Below are 22,454 nucleotides of genomic sequence, written 5' to 3'. Positions count from 1 at the left end.
TGATTTCAAGGCCATATGACAATAAATAGTTTATGGCTTTTCACTTTCTATAAGGTACAAGAAAGATGAAGATAAATTCTCAATTTTTACTATAGCAAAAATTATTAGTCTTTCATTTATAATTACTGTTTTAGGTTTTAAGCAATTCTTTCCTACTCAATCAGAAACATTCACATGTTTTCAACCAAAAGGTTTAAAGTTTCACTTTCTAAGTTTAAGTCATCAATCTATCTGAATGGCCAAGAAAACAATATTATGTACATATATTGTAATATGGTAATACATGCATACATGAATGCAAGTACATGGGCACATATACTCTAATTACACCCCAAACAGTTGAGGAACTAACAGGTATAGACTATGAAATATATCCCAGTATGGGTGTTGAGTATTACCTTCCTCTACAATCATATTTGAATACAGACTATACCTTATATTTAGGAAGCTACCACATAAAAGACAAAGCCCATACTTTAGAGAATAGGCCTTACATTATATTTTTTAACTATGAAATAAATTTTACAAAAACAATACATATTTATACATCAAGTATTTGTCTATTTATTTTACTTAAACGTTTAAATGTTGTCCTTCCAATGTGTGCCAAAAGTTGAACAAGCAAACAAAAAACCAAAGCAAGAAAACTCCTTAAACTTATTTTGTAACAGACGAGTTAGACATCAAAGCTCTATGGGACTTAAGAAAATTAGTGTCCTTATATATGCACACAGAAGGGTTAAACTCAATAATATATGAAAATTCTTGATAGCAAAGTTAACATTTCCTCTTGACAATAGTCCAGTGCAGAAATAAGCAAATGTTCTCCACTAAACTTAATTCATCTCTTTTGTTTTGTTATATTACCTTTCTTCCTTTTTAGTTTTGGTGCAAGACTCGGAAAACATGATGTAGTCTCAATATCATTATACATAAAGATTGTAAGACGTAAAAATCAAAGGAGAGTTGAAGCATATTATCAGGTACCATGATCAACATCTTCCCCTTATGACTACAAGGCAGAACAGAATGGCACCAAGGGAAATGAAGTACGGTAGAGAGATAATGTTATGTGAATATTGGTTATATTGCCAGTATTCACGAGAAATTATCTTGAAATAGTGAAGACTGAACTCAAAGATTCTACCACTGAGCTCTATCTCCAGTCCCATAAATACCTTTAATAACAAAATTTAATTAATAGTTGTCATTTTTATAGTTTAGAAATAAGTTACCTGTGCTCGTTTTTCCATGTCTTGGCAAGTACCTAGTTGTTCTTCCATAGCAACTCTGATTTGTCTTGCTTCATATTCCAATTGCCTTCTGGTCATATCTGTTTGTAAGGAAAACTTAAAACCACAAATAATATAAAAATTTTAGTATTTCCTTGTGCTTGTGTTTATTTTAGTAAAGCCCAAAACTATATAAATACAAACAGAGAAAATGAATAAACAACTAAATCTTACACATGAGAAAATTATTTTTATTCTAAGGAATCTTAAAAACTTGATTACAGGTGCTAGGCTCACTCTGAGTCCCTAATATGATATGGAGTCAAAATACCAGTTGCCCCAAAGTTAGAAATGGCTTAAGTTTTTAAAATTTATTTTTATTGCAAAGGTGATGTACAGAGGGGTTAGAGTTATATACGTCAGGTAATGAGTACATTTCTTTTTGAACAGTGTCGCCTCTTCCCTTGATTTCTCCCAATATTATTCCCTCCCAAACCTCCTCCTCCCCCAAGAAAAGGTTTAAATTTGACTCTTACAATATGTACCTAGTTCAGTTAGGGTAAGCTAGCTTCAATTCCTTTATGATTTTTCTAAAGAGGTATTATTTTTCTAGGGAGGTACTATTTTAAATTATTAAAACTAGCATGTTAATATAAACAAATGGAAAAATCAAAAAGTAAGTACATTACCTGTAAGTTTATATTGTAAGATAAGGATTACCACATACATGTGTATATATGCATATATGTGTACATACACACATACATACATACACTAAACAAGAGAACTTTGCCATTTGTAAAGCGGAAAACATGCAATTAATACAACCTCTGGTAAAAACCTCAAGGTTAAGCAAAATCAAAGAGAAATGAAAAGTACTTTATTACAGTGTTAAAATGCTTTAATTAAAATTTCAGACACTGTTTGCCAAGATTACAAAGGATGAAGAGGAAAAGGTAAATATAACTAGATAAAATCATAGTAATAAGAGTTACTAAAGGAATAACTATAAAAGGAATGAGGAAATGCTACTGATTTTTTTCACTTGATCTTAGCCAAAAAGCTGAGAAGCAACTGCTATAGATTTTTCATGCTCTATGTGACCATAGAGAACCTGCATGAAACATCTCTGAATCAGGATAGAATTCTAGTCTAAGAACTCCAAACTGTCATCATTTTAAGTCAGAGCAGTTTTCACCTCTTTCATGTGTAAGACACATGCCATTCCATACAGAATGTCATATCCAAATTAGGTCTTCTTAACTCCCAGGAAGACTTTAAGGACATTGTTGAGGAACAGTGATTATTCTAGGAAAACGAGCATTTAAACCTCCAGTTCTAACCTCCACCCAGGAAATATAGTTACATGTTTTGAAAAGTTTTATTTCTCCTTATATCAAAAGTGCTATTACTAGAAAACTAAACAAAAACAAAAAACAAAAGAAAACTGAAAGAGTAGTTATATTTTAATTAGTTCTCTCTTCAAAATTACATGAAAAATCTGCCAGGTACTGGGTGGCTCACACCTGTAATCCTAGCGACTCAGGAAGCTGGGATCTGAGGATTACAGTTTAAACTAGGATAGGAAGACAAGTCCTCAAGACTTTTATCTCCAGTTAACCAGCAAAAAGCTAGAAGTGAAAGTATGGCTCAAGAGGTAGAGTTCCAACCTTGGGTAGAAAAAGCTAGGCAAGAGCCCTGAGTTCAAGCCCAAGTACTGATACAGAAGAAAAAAAATATATATATATATATGATGAGTAACAATTGAAATACATAGGCCTGAGATGATAAAAGTATTTCAGAAACTCCCTTAATTTATGCCACTCCACGAATAAAATAGCTAACACAGAGAGGTTGTGAAGGGGAAACACGAAGGCCTTTTTTTTACATAGATATATTTGCGAGACGGAGGGTGGATCTCACAAAAAAAAAAATAGTAAGACAACTGGGAATGTGGCTTAGTGGTAGAGCGCTTGCCTAGCATGCACAGAGCCCTGGGTTTGATTCCTCAGCACCACATAAACAGAAAAGACTGGAAGTGGCGCTATGGCTCAAGGGGTAGAGTGCTAGCCTTAAGGAAAAAGAAGTCAGGGACAGTGCTCAGGCCCTAAGTCCAAGCCCCAGGACTGGCAAAAAGAACAACAACAACAAATAATAAGAATGTGACTATACCTATTATCATTTATATCTAAGGACAGGATTCCAATTAACTTCAGATTTTTTATTACAAAAACTATCTTGCATGATATCTGTAATACTGTACAAAAAAAGGACAAATAATAATAAACATTTGTACAGTGTGTTTGGAAATTCAATGTAAGAATTAAAAAGAAAACAAAATGAAAAAAAAAAGGTTGCCCAGTGGAAATTCAATTAATAAAAAAACATATTTCCTCAACTATGGGAGTAAGTATGTTAGAGAATAATGAAGTTTTACCTGTATAAATAAAAAATCATTACCTTACATATTCAGGTTAGCAAGATTTTAGCAAGATTTTACAATTTACAAATTACTAATTCAGTTATCTTGAATTTTGAATACGTGTGTGTGTGTGTGTGTGTGTATGTGTGTGTGTGTGTGTATGTGTGTGTGTCCTGAGGCTTGAACTCAGGGTTTAGGCACTATTCCTGAGCTTTTTTGTTCTTAAGGAAAGCACTCTACCACTTGAGCCACACCTCCTTTTGGTGGTTAACTGGAGATTAAGAGTCTCAAAGACCTTCCTGCCTGGGCTGGCTTCCAACAGGGATTCTTGGATCTCAGCCTCCTGCTAAAATTACAGGCACAAACTACTGGTACCCAGCAACTTAAGGGTTTTTTTTAAACATACATTTTAAAAATTACCTTTAGGGGCTGAGAAGGTGGCTTAGTGGTAGAGTGCTTGCCTTGCATGCATGAAGCCCTGGTTTCTATTCCTCAGTACCACATAAAGAGAAAAAGCTGGAAATAGCACTGTGGCTCAAGTGGTAGCATGCTAGCCTTGAGCAAAAGAAGTAGAGGTGCCCAGGCCCCGAGTTCAAGCCCCAGGACTGGCAATAAATAAATAAATAAATAAATATTATCTTTAAGTAGTTGCACAAGGGAGTTGCCATTTAACAAAGCTGTTTATAACTACAATATTTCTTGATCAACAGTCAATGCCACACCCCTTCCAACATTCTCACCTATCCCTTCCCTACCTACACCTCCCTCACTCTTCTAAACTTTTTGTACGACACACACTGGATTCTTGTCTGCATTTTCTCCTTCTGCTCCTCTTCAGTGGTCCACATCTTTCCCTTTACCACATTCTGTCCCTTTCAAGTGCCCACTTCCGGGTGTTTTATTTTGCTGAACTTTGATTTTGGCTAAGGAGTTACACTATTTGAGATCTCTCTTGAATCTACTATACTGCAATTAACACATTTGTATACAGTTGCACAGCACCTAACGTTTTAACTTAGGAAAGTTTAAAAGTGAAGTTATTAAATTCTAAAATAAGTAGTACTGCCAAGTTACTTACGTTTTCAGTTAAAGGAAGACTATCTATTCTTTTAGTGAGATTCTGAAGTTGAGCATAATACCAGTCTTTTTCCTTTTCTTCTTTGTCAAGATCAGCAAGGAGTAATGATCTATTTTTTTAAAGAAAGGTAAATTTATACAATGCTAATATAGACCGCATAAGAGCAATCCTAAACCGCTACTGAAGTTTTCTATTTAAACAAAAAATATTAGTAATGAATGAACCAAAAAAATCATTTGGATTTTTGAAGTTAGGACTTATATATTATAATCATTATACTTACATTTCAACCAAACACTTTCCTCTTGCTTACAGTCTAAGAATATAATAAGAAGCAAAAAGTACAGCTATTTTATTATATGTAACAAAATCTAAAACTAGTATAAGAATAAAAAAGTATATTAATAAGAACCAGGTGCTGGTGGTTCATGTCTATAATCCTAGCTACTCAGGAAGCCAAGATCTGAGGATCTCAGTTAAAAGCCAGCATGGGCAGGAAAGGCTATGAGACTCTTCACTCCAATTAACCATGAAAAACCAGAAGTGGAGCTGTGCCTCAAAGTGGTAGAGCTCTAGCCTTGAGTAATAAAGCTCAGGGACAGCACCAAGGCCCTGAATTCAAGCCCCAACACTGACCCACCCACAAAAAAAATATACTAATAAGGTAAGAAAAGAATGATGCCAGAAGACAAAGTGAGAGTATTAGAAATTACATAATATGGCTAAGCTCTTAGCACCCAAAATAATAAACATATCAACATTGAAGTAAGAGAAAATTATCAGAGAAACTTCTCTGAGATAAACCTCTTAGTTGTGAATTTGAAGATCAAATTATGTAAATTCTGAGAAATTAATGGCATTCTCAACAGCAGTCTATCTCAGTATATGTTGAGTATTTTCTGTATCTAATATTAATACTAGGTTTTCTTAAATCCGTGAGGTTGAACCAAATCTGCATTTCACAGAAGAACTTGACACAAAAATGAACTGACCAAGGTCACAGAAGTAATATGTAACATATACTTTACCATTTTGTATATCTAATAGCCCTTTTAGGAATTCTAATAAGGAAAGATAATTAGATATCACTTCTGCATTAGTTATTTTTTAGGAAACAATGAAACATTTGAAAAAAATTCTTTTTTTTTCCTTTTTCTGTCAGACGTGGAGCTTGAACTCAGGGCCTGGACACTGCCCACGCTCTTTTGCGAGCCTTGAGGCTAGAGCTCTACCACTTTGAGCCATAACTCCACTTCTGAAAAAAATTTCTTGATAATGATCTATATTTTGTTATCTACAATAAGAGAATGTTAACTTCAGAATGAAAGGAGTAGAACACTTACCAGGATTATGATATTACTCTCTATCTCAAACAGCATTTTCCTTTAGGTTAGCATATATTCTTGTGGAAATGTATTTGTTTATTTACTTATTTAGCCACCCAGTCCTGGGACTTCAACTCAGGGCATAGGTACTATCCTCAAGTTTTCCTGCTCAAGGTTTGTGCTCTACCTCTTGAGTCAGAGCTTCACTTCTGGATTTTTGTTTGTTAACTGGAGATAAGAGTCTCATGAACTTTCTTGCCTGGACTGGCTTCCTATCTTCAGATCTCAGCCTCCAAAGTAGCTAGGATTACATGCATGAGCCACCCAGCATCCAGCAACAAAAGGGTTTATTATTATACTATTTCCCTGAATATATATAATGCACTCTGAAGGCACATTAACCATACTCATTTGTCTTTATCACCCTCTCTTTTCCTCTTTCTTCTCCCACTGGTTCCCTCCCTCAACCAAATACTCCCATTTTACATTCATGTTATATACAAATATACATATACATTTAGGTCTAGATCTCCCTTCCCCTGCCTTTTTCCCCCAGTCCTGGGGTTTGAACTCAGGATCTGGGTGCTGTTCCTCAGCTTTTTTGCTCAAGGCTAGCATTACTCTATCATTTGAGCCACAGATCCACGTTCAGATTTTTGTTGGTTAGTTGGAGATAAAGAGTTTCATGAGGGGCTGGGGATATAGCCTAGTGGCAAGAGTGCCTGCCTCGGATACACGAGGCCCTAGGTTCGATTCCCCAGCACCACATATACAGAAAACGGCCAGAAGCGGCGCTGTGGCTCAAGTGGCAGAGTGCTAGCCTTGAGCGGGAAGAAGCCAGGGACAGTGCTCAGGCCCTGAGTTCAAGGCCCAGGACTGGCCAAAAAAAAAAAAAAAGAGTTTCATGAACTTTCCTGTCTGGGCTGGCTTCAAATTGCTATCCTCAGAAATCAGCCTTTTCAGTAGCGAGGATTACAGGCATGAGCCACTGACACTCAGTTATAATTTAAAACAGTGATCTCCACAGCTTGGGGTTGGTGGCTCATACCTGTAATCCTAGATACACAGGAGGCTGAGGAGGAGTTCTGAGGATGAAGGTTCAAAGTCGCCTGGGCAAGAAAGTCTGTGAAACTCTTACTTCCAATCAACTACTGTGATGCTGTGATTAAAAGTGGTAGACCACTAGCCTTGAGCACAAAAGCCCAGGAACATTGCCCAGGCCCTGAGTTCAAGTCCCAGGATAGGCACACAAAAAAAGTAATCACCAGTACTATTTTCCTGCAAACAACATGACATGAATAATACTCCACTGTATATGTAGACCACATTTTCTCTATCCTTTCACTAGTTGATTGGTACCTAGGCTGATTCCATTTTGATGCTTTTTTAAACATGGAAACTGATAAATTAAGAACTGTTTCCATTTTTGGCCACCTGTAATAAACCTATATACTAGATCAAACAGTTACTGAATTTAGTTGAAAAAATAACCAGACGCTTCATTAAAAAGCAGTTGCAAATGTTAGCCAAATTTATGATCGTGTATCAGTCAAAATGCAAAGGATCTGACATGTAATAAAGTAGAAGTCTTTAGAATCCTTGGAATAAAGTATTTCTTTTTAGATTTAAGTACAACCAATTATACGTTATGTTTGTGTTCAAAGTTGTAATGGGTTCTTAAAGTGTTGGCTGTCACCTACCATAAATTCATAATCTATATCTGGCTTTACAAAATAATATCAACAAACTTGGGGTGTACAAGTCAATATTTACTATAAAATGAACAGAAGTTACCTCTCTTTCTCAAGTTCTTCTAAATATCCAGTACTTTCTCTGCTTCCATTTACAAACCCTCTTCTTGGAAACGACCCCATAGGAACAGGACTGCACTCTCCTGAACGACTTGATACAGATCCTTCCCGGCTCCCATGAGAACGGAGGGACATTTTTGATCGTAGTTTCACTCCAGGGAAATTGCTGCTGTCTAAATTAAGTTCTAAATAATGTATCAACAATACATCTTTATGTAGCAACTGCTTTTCGTCATGTAAAATATTACTAAAACTATGTTATATGAAAGGTGAAGTCTTAGGTTTATATTTTAGATACCAATATACATTACCAAAAAGAAAATTACTTAGAATCACAGTGGGTTATTGATGATGTTTTTGTATCACCTTCCTGTGGTTGTCCCTACACTATCTCTGTAATCTTATCTGAGTATATTGGAAACCATGTATACTGGTATTAGAACTAGGAAATTGAAAGGGAATACCAAAATTGAGAGACACAGGGTAAAAAAAGAAAAATAACTACAAAAGCAATACTTGCAAAACTGTTTGGTGTAAGTGAACTGAACACCTCATGGGGGGAAAGAGAAAGGGAGAGGAGGGAGGGGGGGTATGAGGGACGAGGTAACAAACAGTACAAGTAATGTATCCAATGCCTAACGTATGAAACTATAACCTCTCTATACATCAGTTTGATAATAAAAATTTGAAAACAAAAAAAAAAGAATCACAGTGGGTATTTTCCTGCAACGTCAGCTTGAGTTAGAAAATCAGGAGTATGTTAAAATTAGACAAATGTATTCCCTTAAATCCCCTTAAATAATATTTTGGAAACAAAAGTAATTTCTCTGCCTAGTTTCACTTATTACTAAGCACTTTCACTGTTTGACATTGATATTTTAAAGCAAACAAAGAACCATTCCTTAAAAATTCTACTAAAATGGCTTATTAGTCAGCTTATGTACTATATAAAAAGGCAATGCATTTCTATTCCACATGAAAGACAATTTTTTAAAAATATATCTGCCGCTACTTAGTCTGTGGTCTACAGTATATTAAAAGTCTTATTTAGTGATTGGCAGAATAGTAATGAACTTTTAAAAGAAATCTGAAATAGTTTAATTAAAACCAGTCAAATGTTTACCCCAAAATACAATTTTCTGTATTTTACAATCTAATAGGCAAGACTGATATATATATATACTTTTCTGTATTTTACAGTCTAATAGGCAAGACTGATATACCAAGAAACAAGAACAAAAACAAAAAACCTGATACCAACATTCAAATCAATATGAGCTATACTTGAATCTATATACTTAAAGGTTATAAATTTGGATTTTAAAAGTTAAGATTGAAACACTTGAAAGAGCTACCTTTTAGACGCTCTAATAAGTCAATCTGTCCAGAAGAAGCCATAGCTTCATCTTCAATACTTCCTTGTAGTTGTTTAAGTACTTCCTGTTAAAAAAAAATGCAGCATATTGACATGAAAAAACTCCAGAAAATCTGAACATATGATTCTATGTTTTTTGGCATGTAGGTATGCTGGGGGGAGGGAAGTATTTTAAATCACTCTGAAACATGCTCTAAGCTATAAGCATTTATATAATAGTTGTGTGTATACCTTTACATATATATACCTTTATACACACACACTATATATATACATACCTATTATTCATTATATATCATATATCTGATATTATTATTACTACAGTAATAGTGATAGCTTCTGATAATGGTGACTATGAGGAGTTTCTGTTCAAGACACTTACATGGTACACATAAAAGAGGGTAATGGGGGCATAAATATGATCAAAGTACATTATACACATGTATAAGAATGTCATAGTGAAGCATTATTTTGTATACTTAATATATTCTAACTAAAAATACATCAATTATATCTTACTTTGTTTGTTCCAGGCCTGGGACTTGAACTCAGGTCCTGGACTCTGTCTCTGCGCTTTTTTGCTCAAGGCTAGCTAGCATTTTACCACTTGAGTCACATCTCCACTTCTGACGTTTTGGTGGTTAACTGGAGGTTAAGAGTCTCACAGATTTTCTACCTGGAATGGCTTTGAACTGTGATCCGCAGATCTGAGCCTCCTGCCTCCTTAGTAGGTAGGATTACAGACAGGCATGAGCCACCAGTGCCTGGCTATTAATTATATCTTAACTATTAAGGCTAATCATTTTTGTTTTTCAAATAAATAGAGACTAAAAAAATTTTTAAAGCTGCAACAAATGGTTACGTGTAGAATCCATGTATCAACTTGACCAAGGAAAATACCACATAAACAAACATATTATATTCTGCTGTTTAACAACTCGATATTTAAGTTTTTATGTACCACATTTAAGTATAATCTATTAAAATAGTATAAGATAGTCAAAGAACTGTAATGGGCTCTGCTTCCTGACTTTTGATGTCATTGTTTCCTAACAGAAATTTTTTTTTTTTTTTTTTTGGCCAGTCCTGGGCCTTGGACTCAGGGCCTGAGCACTGTCCCTGGCTTCTTCCTGCTCAAGGCTAGCACTCTGCCACTTGAGCCACAGCACCGCTTCTGGCCGTTTTCTGTATATGTGGTGCTGGGGAATCGAACCTAGGGCCTCGTGTATCCGAGGCAGGCACTCTTGCCACTAGGCTATATCCCCAGCCCCCTAACAGAAATTTTCTTGATAAAGTTTTTCAGAGAATATTGGAAGTTCATTTAACAGTTACTCTATCTAGACTTAAATTTGTTTTTGTAAGGCTAGAATAGAATGTTCCTTAACAGTAATTTAGATTTACACTTTTCATATACGAAAGCATTCCATTTTGGCTCCTGGCGTAAGTCCTTTGTTTGGTCAATTCGATTTTTAAAATGTACTTGTATTTAAACACTCACAACCTTTAAGAGTAGTGTTATCCTACAGAATAAAAGTAATCTATAAATGCATTGGAAACAATACCTGTCCAACAGTGAGTAAATGAAGAAAAGACAACTTAAATGGTTTATCAAGATAGCTTGGTAAACTATCAAGATAGCAACTCTGTAATAAAAACATAATCTCCATTTAACAATAACTAGCCTGTGATCTTAGGATGTGACCTTTAAATAATAGACCAGGCTGTAGTTTGAAAGGCTTGAGTATGTAGATGTGTGAACATGAAGGTGACTAGCATTCACATTGAGACAGTATTCCCTATATGAGAAAATGATGCCTTCTCTGCAATGAATATGGAGCCTCACTAAAAGGTCTACTATGGACTTTTGGCTATTCCATTTTCTTTGAGAGTTTGAAAACTATCATTATGAGCTACCCATTTTTGTCTAGCACCTTCAATACTCCTTCCATTTATTCTTACTACTTAGTTGTAGTAGTCCTACTTTCCCTCCTTATATCAAATTCTATCATTACTCTTATCTCTTACTCTTGCTGTTCTTATTTAGGTTCAAGTTTATTCTTACCATCATTTGAGCCTACCTAAACTATTAAAATAATCCCCTGAAGAACCCCCAACTTTGCACAGAACTGTCAAAATAGTTCCTTCAAAGTAAAGCTCTGGTCAGGTCTCTCTTTACAAAACTTTTTCTCCAATGCCTACTAGTGGTGACTCTCAAATTACAGTGTGAATCAATATGTACAGCAACTTTTAAGCAAATAAGTTCATTGAAATATATGGTAAAAATTTTTGAAGGCTTTCTAAGTAGCCATTTTTGAAAGTTACTAACTTACCTCAATGATGTGTCCCTGAAATTATTTTTGTGAGTACTCTGAATTATGCGGCTCACTAACAAAAGGGGGACATATTAACTTACCGTCACATCTACTTTCTTTGCTTTAATGTGACATCAGGGATACCTTACATTACTCACTAGTTTGCTATGTCTAGCATACGGCTGGCTGTTCTATAATGAAAAAAAGTCTAATTATATTACTCAGTTTTACATACAGGTAAAGTACTCTAATCCTAAGTACCTGATGAATTTTTACATGTGTGTAATCATTACCTAGGTGAAGAAACTAACATTTCTAACATTTCAGATGGTTCTCTCAAACACTTATCAGTCTTAAATCCCCATAAATAACCATTACTATGACTTTAGGATAGCATTTGAAGAGCTTGGCATGCTTTTGAACATCATAAAAATGAAATTATACAATAAACACTTTTGTGTTTGTTTTTCACTTAATATAATTATCTGCAAGATGCATCCAAGCTACTGCATCTATCAGTTCACTATTTTTTAATGCTGTATAGTAGGCCACTTCATAAAAAGACCTCGTTTGGGGGCTGGGGATATGGCCTAGTGGCAAGAGTGCTTGCCTCGTATACATGAGGCCCTGGGTTCAATTCCCCAGCACCACATATACAGAAAATGGCCAGAAGTGGCGCTGTGGCTCAAGTGGCAGAGTGCTACCCTTGAGCAAAAAGAAGCCAGGGACAGTGCTCAGGCCCTGAGTCCAAGCCCCAGGACTGGCCAAAAAAAAAAAAAAGAAGACCTCGTTTTATTCTTCTGTTGATGGGCTATTTGGGTGGTTCCCAGTTTGGAGGCTATACTAAAGAATGATATTGTAAACAGTATTATTGTTAATTATTGTGCCAGTATCTAAGCTTGAACTGAAGGCTTTGTGTTTTCACTCAGCTTGTTCTGCTTATGGCAAGTGCTTTACCATTTGTTCCATGCTTCAAATCAGGATACCATGAATATTATTGCATATATCTTTTAATGGATAAATGCAATCACTTCTCTGGAGTACATTTTAGGGAGTTCAAATGCAGAATCAAAGTTTAAAAGAAACTGTCCAAATAGTGTTTAATACTCCTCATAGCAATGTAATAGCATTCCAGTGTTCCAGATTTGGCATGGTTAATCATCTGAATTTAAGTCATCTGAGTAGGAATCAAACACTCTTTGGATGTTCCTGATGACAGATGTTACTGAACCTCTTCTCATGTGTTTTCTGGCCATTTATCTTCCTTTCTGAATTGTCTTCAAGATTGTAGAATATATTTCAAAATTCTTTTTTTGGGGTTACCATTTCAGGAATTCTCAGCCTCCTAAATTCTAGGATTACAGGTGTGAATAATCAGTGCCTGTCTGGGTCTCTCTCTCTCTCTCTTTTTAAATTTTTGTTTATGTGGTACTGAGAAATCTAACCCGGGGCCTCATGCATGCTAGGCAAGTACTCTACCACTAAGCCACATTCCTAGCCCCTGAGTCTCTTATTTTTAAGATTAAAGAATAGCTTAACACACTTTTGAAAAATAAATCTTCAAATTATGAACTGTGCCAATCTGAACTTTTATTGTTTTATTTTCCTTACACTCTGAAAAAAATACTTTACATATATATGGTTTTGTAGTTTATCGAGCAATATAGATTCTGCATTCTAGCTGAGATATAAATGCTTCATTAATAATTTTTCTACAGCCAGGTACTAGTCAGGAGGCTGGGAGTTGAGAACTGAGGTTTGAAATTAGCCCAACCAGACAAATCCAAGAGATTTCTATCTCCAAAAAAACAGTAAGCAGAGGTATGGCTCAACTGGTAGTGTGTCAGGCATGGATATAAAGTCTATCAAGGACATGAGGCCCTAAATTTCAAGCCCCAGCAATGGGGGAAAAAAGGCCTACAGACAATTCTTCCTCCACTATGCCATCTCTTAGTTTGAATGATTTACAGGTCTATATAACCATATTACCTTATTGCTATGTTCAGGACTAATTTTAAGTCAATTAAGTTGAGATCTACCCCTGAAGGGAAAAAAAAATACAGTATATAGAATGGGGTGGGTTGTACCTATAGTCCCAGTCATTTGGATATACATTACATTACATATATACATATATATACATACATACATATTTGTGTATTTAACACAACACACACATTACACCAACTTTCTTCTAAGCTTAGCTACAATTTTGTATTATCTGGCTCCAGTTCATTTAAATCCCATTACAATCTGTTTTTTGTATCACAGAAAATTTCAAACTCATACATAAGTATGGTATTTATAACGAACTTCCATGTATCATCAAACCTCATTTTAATAATGATTCTTAGTCAATATTGTTTTATCTGTATATCCATAGCAACTTCCTCCATTTCCACATCTCTACTCCAGATATATCTGAACACAAATCTCAAACATCATTTCTTCTGTAAATATTTCAATAATTATATTTCAGTAGGGAACCTTTCTGAACACAATCACAATGGTGTCATTATGTCTAAAAAGTAAAATATTTCTTTAATATCCTAAAATATACCATCTGTTCATATTTCTGTTATATGATATATACATATATTTTCATCTGGCAAAATATTTTTAGGGTAACTAATCAGCAGCAAGGCAGTATCCTTTTCTGCCACTAGATGGTAATATTACATACATTTTAGACTTCCTGAGTTTAAATAAAATGGATGGAGACAGGCTTAGCCTTGGTTGGTGGTAAATAATGATAAAGAAGCATGATCCCATACTATGCATTCCAAAGTCTAGTGTTTTTGGTGAGAAGAGCCACTTTATTGCATTAATTTTAATCCAATGTATTAAGTAATAGTTGTTCCAAAAGTATAGTTTTACAAATCAATACTCTAATATAAAATAAATAGGTACTGGGTTCCTATTCCTTAGCAGCATGAAATATTTTAAGGATTTGATTCATAAACAATTTTATGGTTGTAATTGCTATAAAAATGGAAGCCAAATTTTAATATATGGACTTTAAAAAATGCAGAAGCCATGTGATGAGTAACAAGCCAATTCATGATTAAATACAGACATATCCTAAAAGTTTCTGTATTTCTGATGTATAACCAACTTGCATTTCACTATAGAAATTTAAGTATGTGATTTGTATTATCAGACATTCAACTCAGGCATGCAGATAGTAAGATTAAGTATCTCCCCCAAATATATTTTTGTGTGTAACAGTCCTGGGGCTTGAACCTAGGGCCTGGGTGCTATCCCTGAGCTTTTTTGCTCAAGGTTAGCATTCTACCACTTTGAGCCACATTTCCACTTCTGGCTTTATAGTGGTTAACTGGAGATAAGGTTCTCATAGACTTTCCTGGCCTGATTGGCTTCAGATCATGATTCTCAAAATCAGCCTCTTGAGTAGCTATGTGAGCTAGGTGTGAGCCATCAGCACCCAGCTCCCAATAAGTTTTTAAATGAATTTTAAGTTTGTTCAAGTAGTTAAAATAAAATCTTTAAAAAGAGGTCTAGGAGTTGCACACTGTAAATCATGGCATTTACTATTCATATAGACTAGCTCTGAGTTCTTTGAGAAAATATACCATATTGAAGGAGATACAAGAGCATTTTCTTGTGCTTCTTTATACATTCAAAATACATACCTAGGCTGGGAAGGTAGCCTGGTGGTAGAGTGCTTGCCTAGCATGCATGAAGCCCTGGGTTTGATTCCTTAGTACATACACAGGAGAAGCTAGAAGTAGCACTGTGGTTCAAGTGGTAGAATGCCAGCCTTAAGCAAAAGAAGCTCGGGGACAGAGCCCAGGCCCTGAGTTCAATCCCCAGGATTGGCAAAAGACAAACAAACAAAAAACTATATGCCATATACAGTAATTTGAGGTGCACTGTATTGCTTAATTATATGAGATCAAAATCCATTAGATAACTGACTCCAGTGGTTGTGTGTGTTTGTATGTGTGCGCACGTGCCAGCCAGTCCTGGGCTTGAACTCAAGGACTAAGCAATGTCACTGAGTTTTTGTACTGAAAGCTAGCACTCTACCATTTGAGCAACAGCTCCACTTCTGGCGCGCGCACGCGTGCGTGTGTGTGTGTGTGTGTGAGTGATTCATTGGAGTCTCATGGACTTTTTTGTTCATGCTGGTTTCAAACTGCAATCCTCAGATCTCAGCCTTCTGAGTAGCTAGGATTATAGGCATGAGCCACAGACTTCCGCCTGACTCTAGTGTTTTTTGTTTGTTTTTTTTTTTTTGGCCAGTCCTGGACCTTGGACTTAGGGCTTGAGCACTGTCCCTGGCTTCCTTTTGCTCAAGGCTAGCACTCTGCCACTTGAGCCACAGCGCCACTTCTGGCCATTTTCTGTGTATGTGGTGCTGGGGAATCAAACCCAGGGCCTCATGTATATGAGGCAAGCTCTCTTGCCGCTAGGCCATATCCCCAGCCCTGACTCTAGTGTTTTTTTGTTTTTTGGCCAGTCCTGGGCCTTGGACTCAGGGCCCGAGCACCGTCCCTGGCTTCTTCCCGCTCAAGGCTAGCACTCTGCCACTTGAGCCACAGCGCCGCTTCTGGCCGTTTTTTGTATATGTGGTGCTGGGGAATCGAACCTAGGGCCTCATGTATCCGAGGCAGGCACTCTTGCCACTAGGCTATATCCCCCGTCCTGACTCTAGTGTTTTTAAGGCAATAGATTAAATAGTTTGTGGGATTGGGAAAAAAAAGAACATTTGTAGTTATTATTGGGGAGTTTTAGTACAGAAATAGAATATTAGAATAGTGAAGAACCAATAAAATGATGAAGATAGGGATAATTTTATGTAAGAGCAAAAGGTTAATGTTATGGTATTAAGTATAAAGGGTGAAAGGATCAAGAAGCTACTTCTAGAATACACAAAAGCATGGAGAATAAGAGAAGACTTTGAAGTGCATAGAAAAACAACTAGATAAACTAGGAAATGAATAAGAAGTAAGAGTAGAAACCTGGCAGAAAGAACAGTCAAGAATTAAGATGTTAAAAAGTAGGGAAACTGACAAACACTAAAAAAGTAGGAAGAATTTCTTACAGCAGAAGAGGTTAACATTTTCGCTGATAATCTCCAATTCCATAAAAGTATTAAATTCTACAAAAGGAAAATATAACTAAGTAACTGGAAATTAAAACAACTACAGTTTTAATCTTGATTATTTTGAATCTAGAATATGTTTTCCCCACTGCAGACTGAATATAACTTTTCTTGAATGTTATCACACATTTTCAATGCTTTTTGGCAAATCAGTCAAGGCCTGAAGGTGGCATAGAAATCATCTTGGACAGCTGGGCACTGGTGGCTCTCACCTGTAATCCTAGCTGAGGCTGAGATCTGAGGATTACAGTTCAAAGCCAGCTCAAGCACGAAAGTCCCTGTGAGACTTTTATCTCCAACTAACCACCAGAAAACCAGAACCAGAAGTAGAGCACTAGCTTTGAGCAAAAGAGCTCACAGACAGCACCCAAGCCCCGAGTTCAAGCCCCATAACGGATCAAAAAAAAAAAAAAAAAAAAAGAAAGAAAAGAAAAAAACATCTTGTATGCTACCTGTATTTCCCAAATAATACAATTTAAATCCTCACAAGTACCAGGGATCGACTGTGGCAAAGTCAGGAACAGAACTTTCAGTTCCAGGTTTGTTCCTAGATCATCTATCAACAGCAGCATTTCAGAGTTGACAAGACATGAAGGAGTGGAAGAGGATGGTGATATTTAATATTTGAGGTGTACCCTAAAATGTGAGGCTGGTTTCCAGGAACTACACAGAAAACCTTGCCCCAGTATAGTCTCCTATCTCTCCCCAGACCCCCTCTCTTTGTGTCTCTGTCTCTCTCTGGTGCCTGGTTTGAATTCTCCGTACTGTCCCTCAACTTTTTTGCTCAAGACTAGTGCTCTACCACTTGAGCCACAGCTCCACTTCCAGATGTTTTGGTGGTTAATTAGAGATAAGAGTCTCATGGACTTTCCTACCTGGGCTGTCCTAAGGTTTTTACATTTATCTTGTTTTTATGATCCACTAAAAGAACTCAGCACATCTTAACTTTTCAAGAAAGCATTTTTATATGTTTATCATAAATTGTCTTACCTACTCCACTTACAAGAGGATTTGAAAATGGATAAACTATTATTAAGAGTCACAGTCTTGATACCTTCATATTAGATGCCTCAGTTTCCAGTTTTGTAAGATGACTGGAATTATCTTCTAGCTCTTGTCGAAGATTTGAGTTCTCCATCTTCAGTGCCTCAACTTGCTTTAACAACTGATCATATGAAGCAGCAGCCATCCTTGGCTACCCTTGGACCTATAAGGTTAAAAAGGATTTTGAAATTCACTACTAAAATATATAGTGGCTGCCTGTTTCAAAGAAAGGAATAAAGGAAACAACCCTGAAGACACTTGAAACAAGAAAAATTGTGTTAATGTGCCCATTTGGTCTCAAAGCAATATAATTCAAGCAGCATCTTTCTAAGAGGATGTAATATTGTCTCTTAGTTGAAGACAAGTAAGATTAAAACAGAAGACAGAACTTTAGTAGTTAGAATACTTTTGCCTTTGTATAGGTGGATGAAATTTTTAAAAGGATTTTTTTTCTAGTTAGAGATATTTAAGAGAGATATTTAAGAAGGCCTTATAGATGAACTTAAAGAAATAATCATGGATAAGGAGGTAGATATGGTAGTAATATTAATTTATTTGGAGATTTTTTGATTTGACAATTACATATTTTTAGGGCCAGAGTAGATAAAAGAGATTATATAACTCATCTTACTTCCTATTTAATGAAAGCCAGTCATAAAAACCATTGTAAAGATCTAAGATTTTACAAAGTGGTCACAAAGTAAAGTATCAGATAAAGACTCAATATTTTTGGTAGGATGAAGATAACTGACTACTCTATTGAATATGTAGTCTAGGGACCTACTATATTCAAACTGAGGCTGAAAGCTAACTTAAAATAGATGATCTGTGGAGCAGGAGGGCAAAGAGAAGTGAACCTCAGCGTGGCATTTATATGACCTTGAAAAAAGAAAGAAGACAAGATAGAGAAGATAGCCATATAATAGGGCATGAAGAATTAGATGTTTTAGGATTAGCCAAGACAGATTCAAGAGACCCAGATTCTCTTTAGTTTAATGTCAAACATTTTAGAAATAATAAAATTAAGAATATACAATTCATTGTTGTGTGTACGTCAGAACCAGGGCTTGAACTCAGAGCTCCAGATCTCATGCAGCTTTTTCACTTGAGCCATGCCTCCAGCCCAGCATTTTGCTGGTTAACTAGAGATAGAGTCTTACAGATTTTACTACCTGGGCTGGTTTCAAACTGTGATCCTCAGATCTCATGCTACTGCGTAGTAACAGTTACAGATGTAGGTGCCCAGCTTCTTTAAGAAATTAATTTCCGGGCTGGGGATATAGCCTAGTGGCAAGAGTGCCTGCCTCGGATACACGAGGCCCTAGGTTCGATTCCCCAGCACCACATATACAGAAAACGGCCAGAGGCGGCGCTGTGGCTCAAGTGGCAGAGTGCTAGCCTTGAGCGGGAAGAAGCCAGGGACAGTGCTCAGGCCCTGAGTCCAAGGCCCAGGACTGGCCAAAAAAAAAAGAAAGAAAGAAATTAATTTCCTATGTAGTCCAGGCTAGTCTTTGAATTTGTGATCCTCCTGCTTTAATCCTAAGTGATGAGTTTATAAGGGGTACAACACCACAACTGGTTAAAAATAATTCTTATTTAAAGGCTAAAAGTATCATGTCATTTTTACACAAGCAATATTCAAAGATCTTGAGGACTGGTAGTGTGGCTTAAGTGGCAGAGTACTTGCCTACAAGCACAAGGCCCTGAGTTCAATCCCCAGTACCACAAGTAATTAACGGAATAAATGAATGAAAGTCATGTGATTACATGAAATGTGAAATGGGGAAAACCTAACTTTAAATATACTGAAAACATAAAAATATCAATATATTTTCTGTAGTTTTCTACTTAAGGAGATTCTGCATTATATAAGTATGTAGTAGGAGAAAAGAAAGCAAAAAGCAGCTATCCATTAGACTGTTATCCAAATGCTTACTGAAAAACAAACTCATAACAATTGTAATAATAAAGCAAGAAGGCAGAAAGATTTCACACAGGCAAAGGATAATTAGGATTAAATGTGAGCGGTTCATTATTACAAGCAACTCTGGGGATTTTGGAGGAGAGGGGAGGGCAGTCTCAGGGCTTGAACTCAGGGCTTGGGTGCTGTCTCAGAGCTTTTTTTTTTTTTTTCTTTCCTCATTTCTTTATTATTAAATTGATGTACAGAGGGGTTACAGTTTCATGACTAAGGCAGTGAGTATATTTCTTACCTAACTTATTACCTCCTCCCTCATTTCCCCCCTGCCTCTCCCCTCCCCATTTTCCTCCCCCACATGAGTTGTGTAGTTGGTTTACATAATATAGTTTTTAAGTATTGCTATTTTGCATTAGTTTGTCTTTTTATCCTTTGTCTCTCCATTTTGGTATTCCCTTTCCCTTCCCTAGTTCCAATATACATATATACAATATCCAGGGTACAGTGATATCAGGGTTGTAAAACCATGGGAAAGAAAGACAAAAGAATAGGGCATAATTTTACATGGTATGCTGAAAATAACAACAATTATAAACCACTGATTTCCATAATTTGGAGATCGCTTTAATTAGCATTATCTTATATGTTCATCTGGACTATGTATTGGGCTATTGTAATCATCTGCTAGGAAGGTCAAGGCTAGTTAGTGTGCTCTAGGCCTAGAGCCACACCTCTATTTCCAGCTTTTTGGGTAGTTAATTGGAGTTAAGAGTCTCAAAGGCGGGCTGGGGATATGGCCTAGTGGCAAGAGCGCTTGCCTCATATACATGAAGCCCTGGGTTCGATTTCCCAGCACCACATATACAGAAAATGGCCAGAAGTGGCGCTGTGGCTCAAGTGGCAGAGTGCTAGCCTTGAGCAAGAAGAAGCCAGGGACAGTGCTCAGGCACTGAGTCCAAGGCCCAGGACTGGCAAAAAAAAAAAAAAGTCTCAAAGGCTTTCCTGCCTGGCCTGGCTTCAAACTGTGATCCTTAGATCTCAAATTCCTGAATAGCTAAGATTACAGGTGTGAGCCACCAGCAATGGGCCTGGATTTTTTTTTTTCTTTTATTAGAACTGTTTTTATTGTTTGGGTGAAAAAACAAAGATATATCTGTCAGCACTTTCAGACTGCCCTAAAATAAGAAAATACAAATAGAAAGGCAGGAAACCAGATGAATCCTCAGAGACCACTTAACTCTATGCAAACAATATGGAAAACCTACATATAAAGATATTTAACACAACTTACTGCAACTTAAGGTGATTAATACAATTTAAGATCATTAGCACAACCAAAACTGACCCCATAAACAAATGAAAGAATTCTAATAAGTTTTATAGTAATAAGCTGTACTACTAGAAAACTGATTAGTATTACTTGACATATTAACATATCTATACAGAAAAAAAATGATCATTCTGAAAATGATGAAAAAAAGTTTTACAAATTCAATAGCAATTTTTGTTGTAATTATGAAATAAAAAAGAACAGTTGGCAGTTTTTTTTCCTGTAAAACTAAGTTTTACAGAATCAGTAACTATATTGTGTTGTCTTCCTCCCAACTCCAAAAAAAACAAAAAGCCTAACAAATAGGACAAAAGTCAGGTGGCTCAAGCTTGTCATCCTAGGCATAGATCAGAAAGACTTGAGTATGAAGGAAGTCAGGGCAAAACATTGAGACCCCATCTCCACCAATAAGTTGGGTATACATGGGAAGTGTTAATAGGAGGACGGAAGTTCAGGCAAGCCAGGGCTAACTAAATCAAAAGGGCTGGGAGTATGCTCAAGTGTCATGAGTGACTGCATAGTAAGGACGAGGCCTTGAGTTCAAACTCAAAAAAAAAAGTGAGGAAAAAGAAAAAGACCCATCATAGTACACCTGCTACATATTAAAACACAGTACAAGCCTATATAATTAAAATAGTATATAGTTAACTATATTGTACTAATAGGTTAACGTCTCCATTTTGTAGATTATAACTGGGATATGTAAGATGTTAATATCCGTGAAAGTACAAACACTTCATACTATTTTTTCTATCTTCTTTAAGTCCAATGATACTCAAAAACTTTTAAAAGCTGCAATATTAACATGTAAACGGGTAACTACCAGAACATTAAAAATCCAAGAATAAATGTAAATTTAGTATGATAAAGATAACAATCTCAAATACCTATGAAAAGATGGAAGTTTAAATGAGTGGTATTGAAACAGATGCCATGAGGAAAAAGAAAAAAAAATCACCTATTACTCATCTACATCCCTGGAACAGATTTAAATGTTTAAAAATATTTCATTTCAGCCAGGCATGGGTGGCCACACCTACAATCCTAGGAAATGGACATAATGGTTTGACGTGGTGGTTCAGGCCTGCAGTCTCAGCTACTTGGGAGGCACAGGAAGGAGGATCTAGAGTTCAAGGCCAGCCACAGTGAAGATAAGAGTGGAAAGACCCTGTCTCATAAACAAAAAAGAAAAAAGAAAAGGTGTAGTTCAAGTGGTAGAATGCTTGCCTAGAATGTGTAAGTCCCTAGGTTTAATCCTCAGTACTGAAAACAAATAATTTGTGCTGGTGCCTCACACCTGTAATGCTAACTACCCAGAAGGCTGAAATCTGAGGATCCTGGTTCAAAGCCAGCTGGGCAGAAAAGTCTTCTCATGAGACTCGTATCTCCAATTAACTACTCAAAACCTGGAGGTGGTGCTTTGTTGGAAAGTGGTAGAGCACTAGCCTTCAGCAAAAGAGCTCCAAGGACAGCACACAG

General features: G+C 36.3%; 1 protein-coding gene across 17 annotated transcripts in view; it reads right to left on the bottom strand.

Moving 5' to 3' along the window:
* Positions 1-22,454, bottom strand: part of Apc (APC regulator of WNT signaling pathway) — a 94,224-nt gene that overhangs the window by 39,577 nt on the left and 32,193 nt on the right. For 8 of the 17 annotated variants that reach the window (XM_048331527.1, XM_048331526.1, XM_048331529.1 and 5 more), the window contains exons 2-6: positions 17,738-17,890; positions 9,224-9,308; positions 7,852-8,053; positions 4,733-4,841; positions 1,236-1,349 (exon numbers count right to left, since the gene is read on the bottom strand). In XM_048331527.1, the coding sequence (XP_048187484.1) occupies positions 1,236-1,349; positions 4,733-4,841; positions 7,852-8,053; positions 9,224-9,308; positions 17,738-17,872 (645 nt within the window). In that variant the 5' untranslated portion in view covers positions 17,873-17,890. The other 9 variants (XM_048331528.1, XM_048331525.1, XM_048331537.1 and 6 more) reach the window with 3 other exon arrangements.

The sequence above is a fragment of the Perognathus longimembris genome, chromosome 22, assembly GCF_023159225.1.
Source record: "Perognathus longimembris pacificus isolate PPM17 chromosome 22, ASM2315922v1, whole genome shotgun sequence".
NCBI classification, from domain to species: domain Eukaryota; kingdom Metazoa; phylum Chordata; class Mammalia; order Rodentia; family Heteromyidae; genus Perognathus; species Perognathus longimembris.
This window is presented reverse-complemented; position numbering and strand designations above follow the sequence as displayed.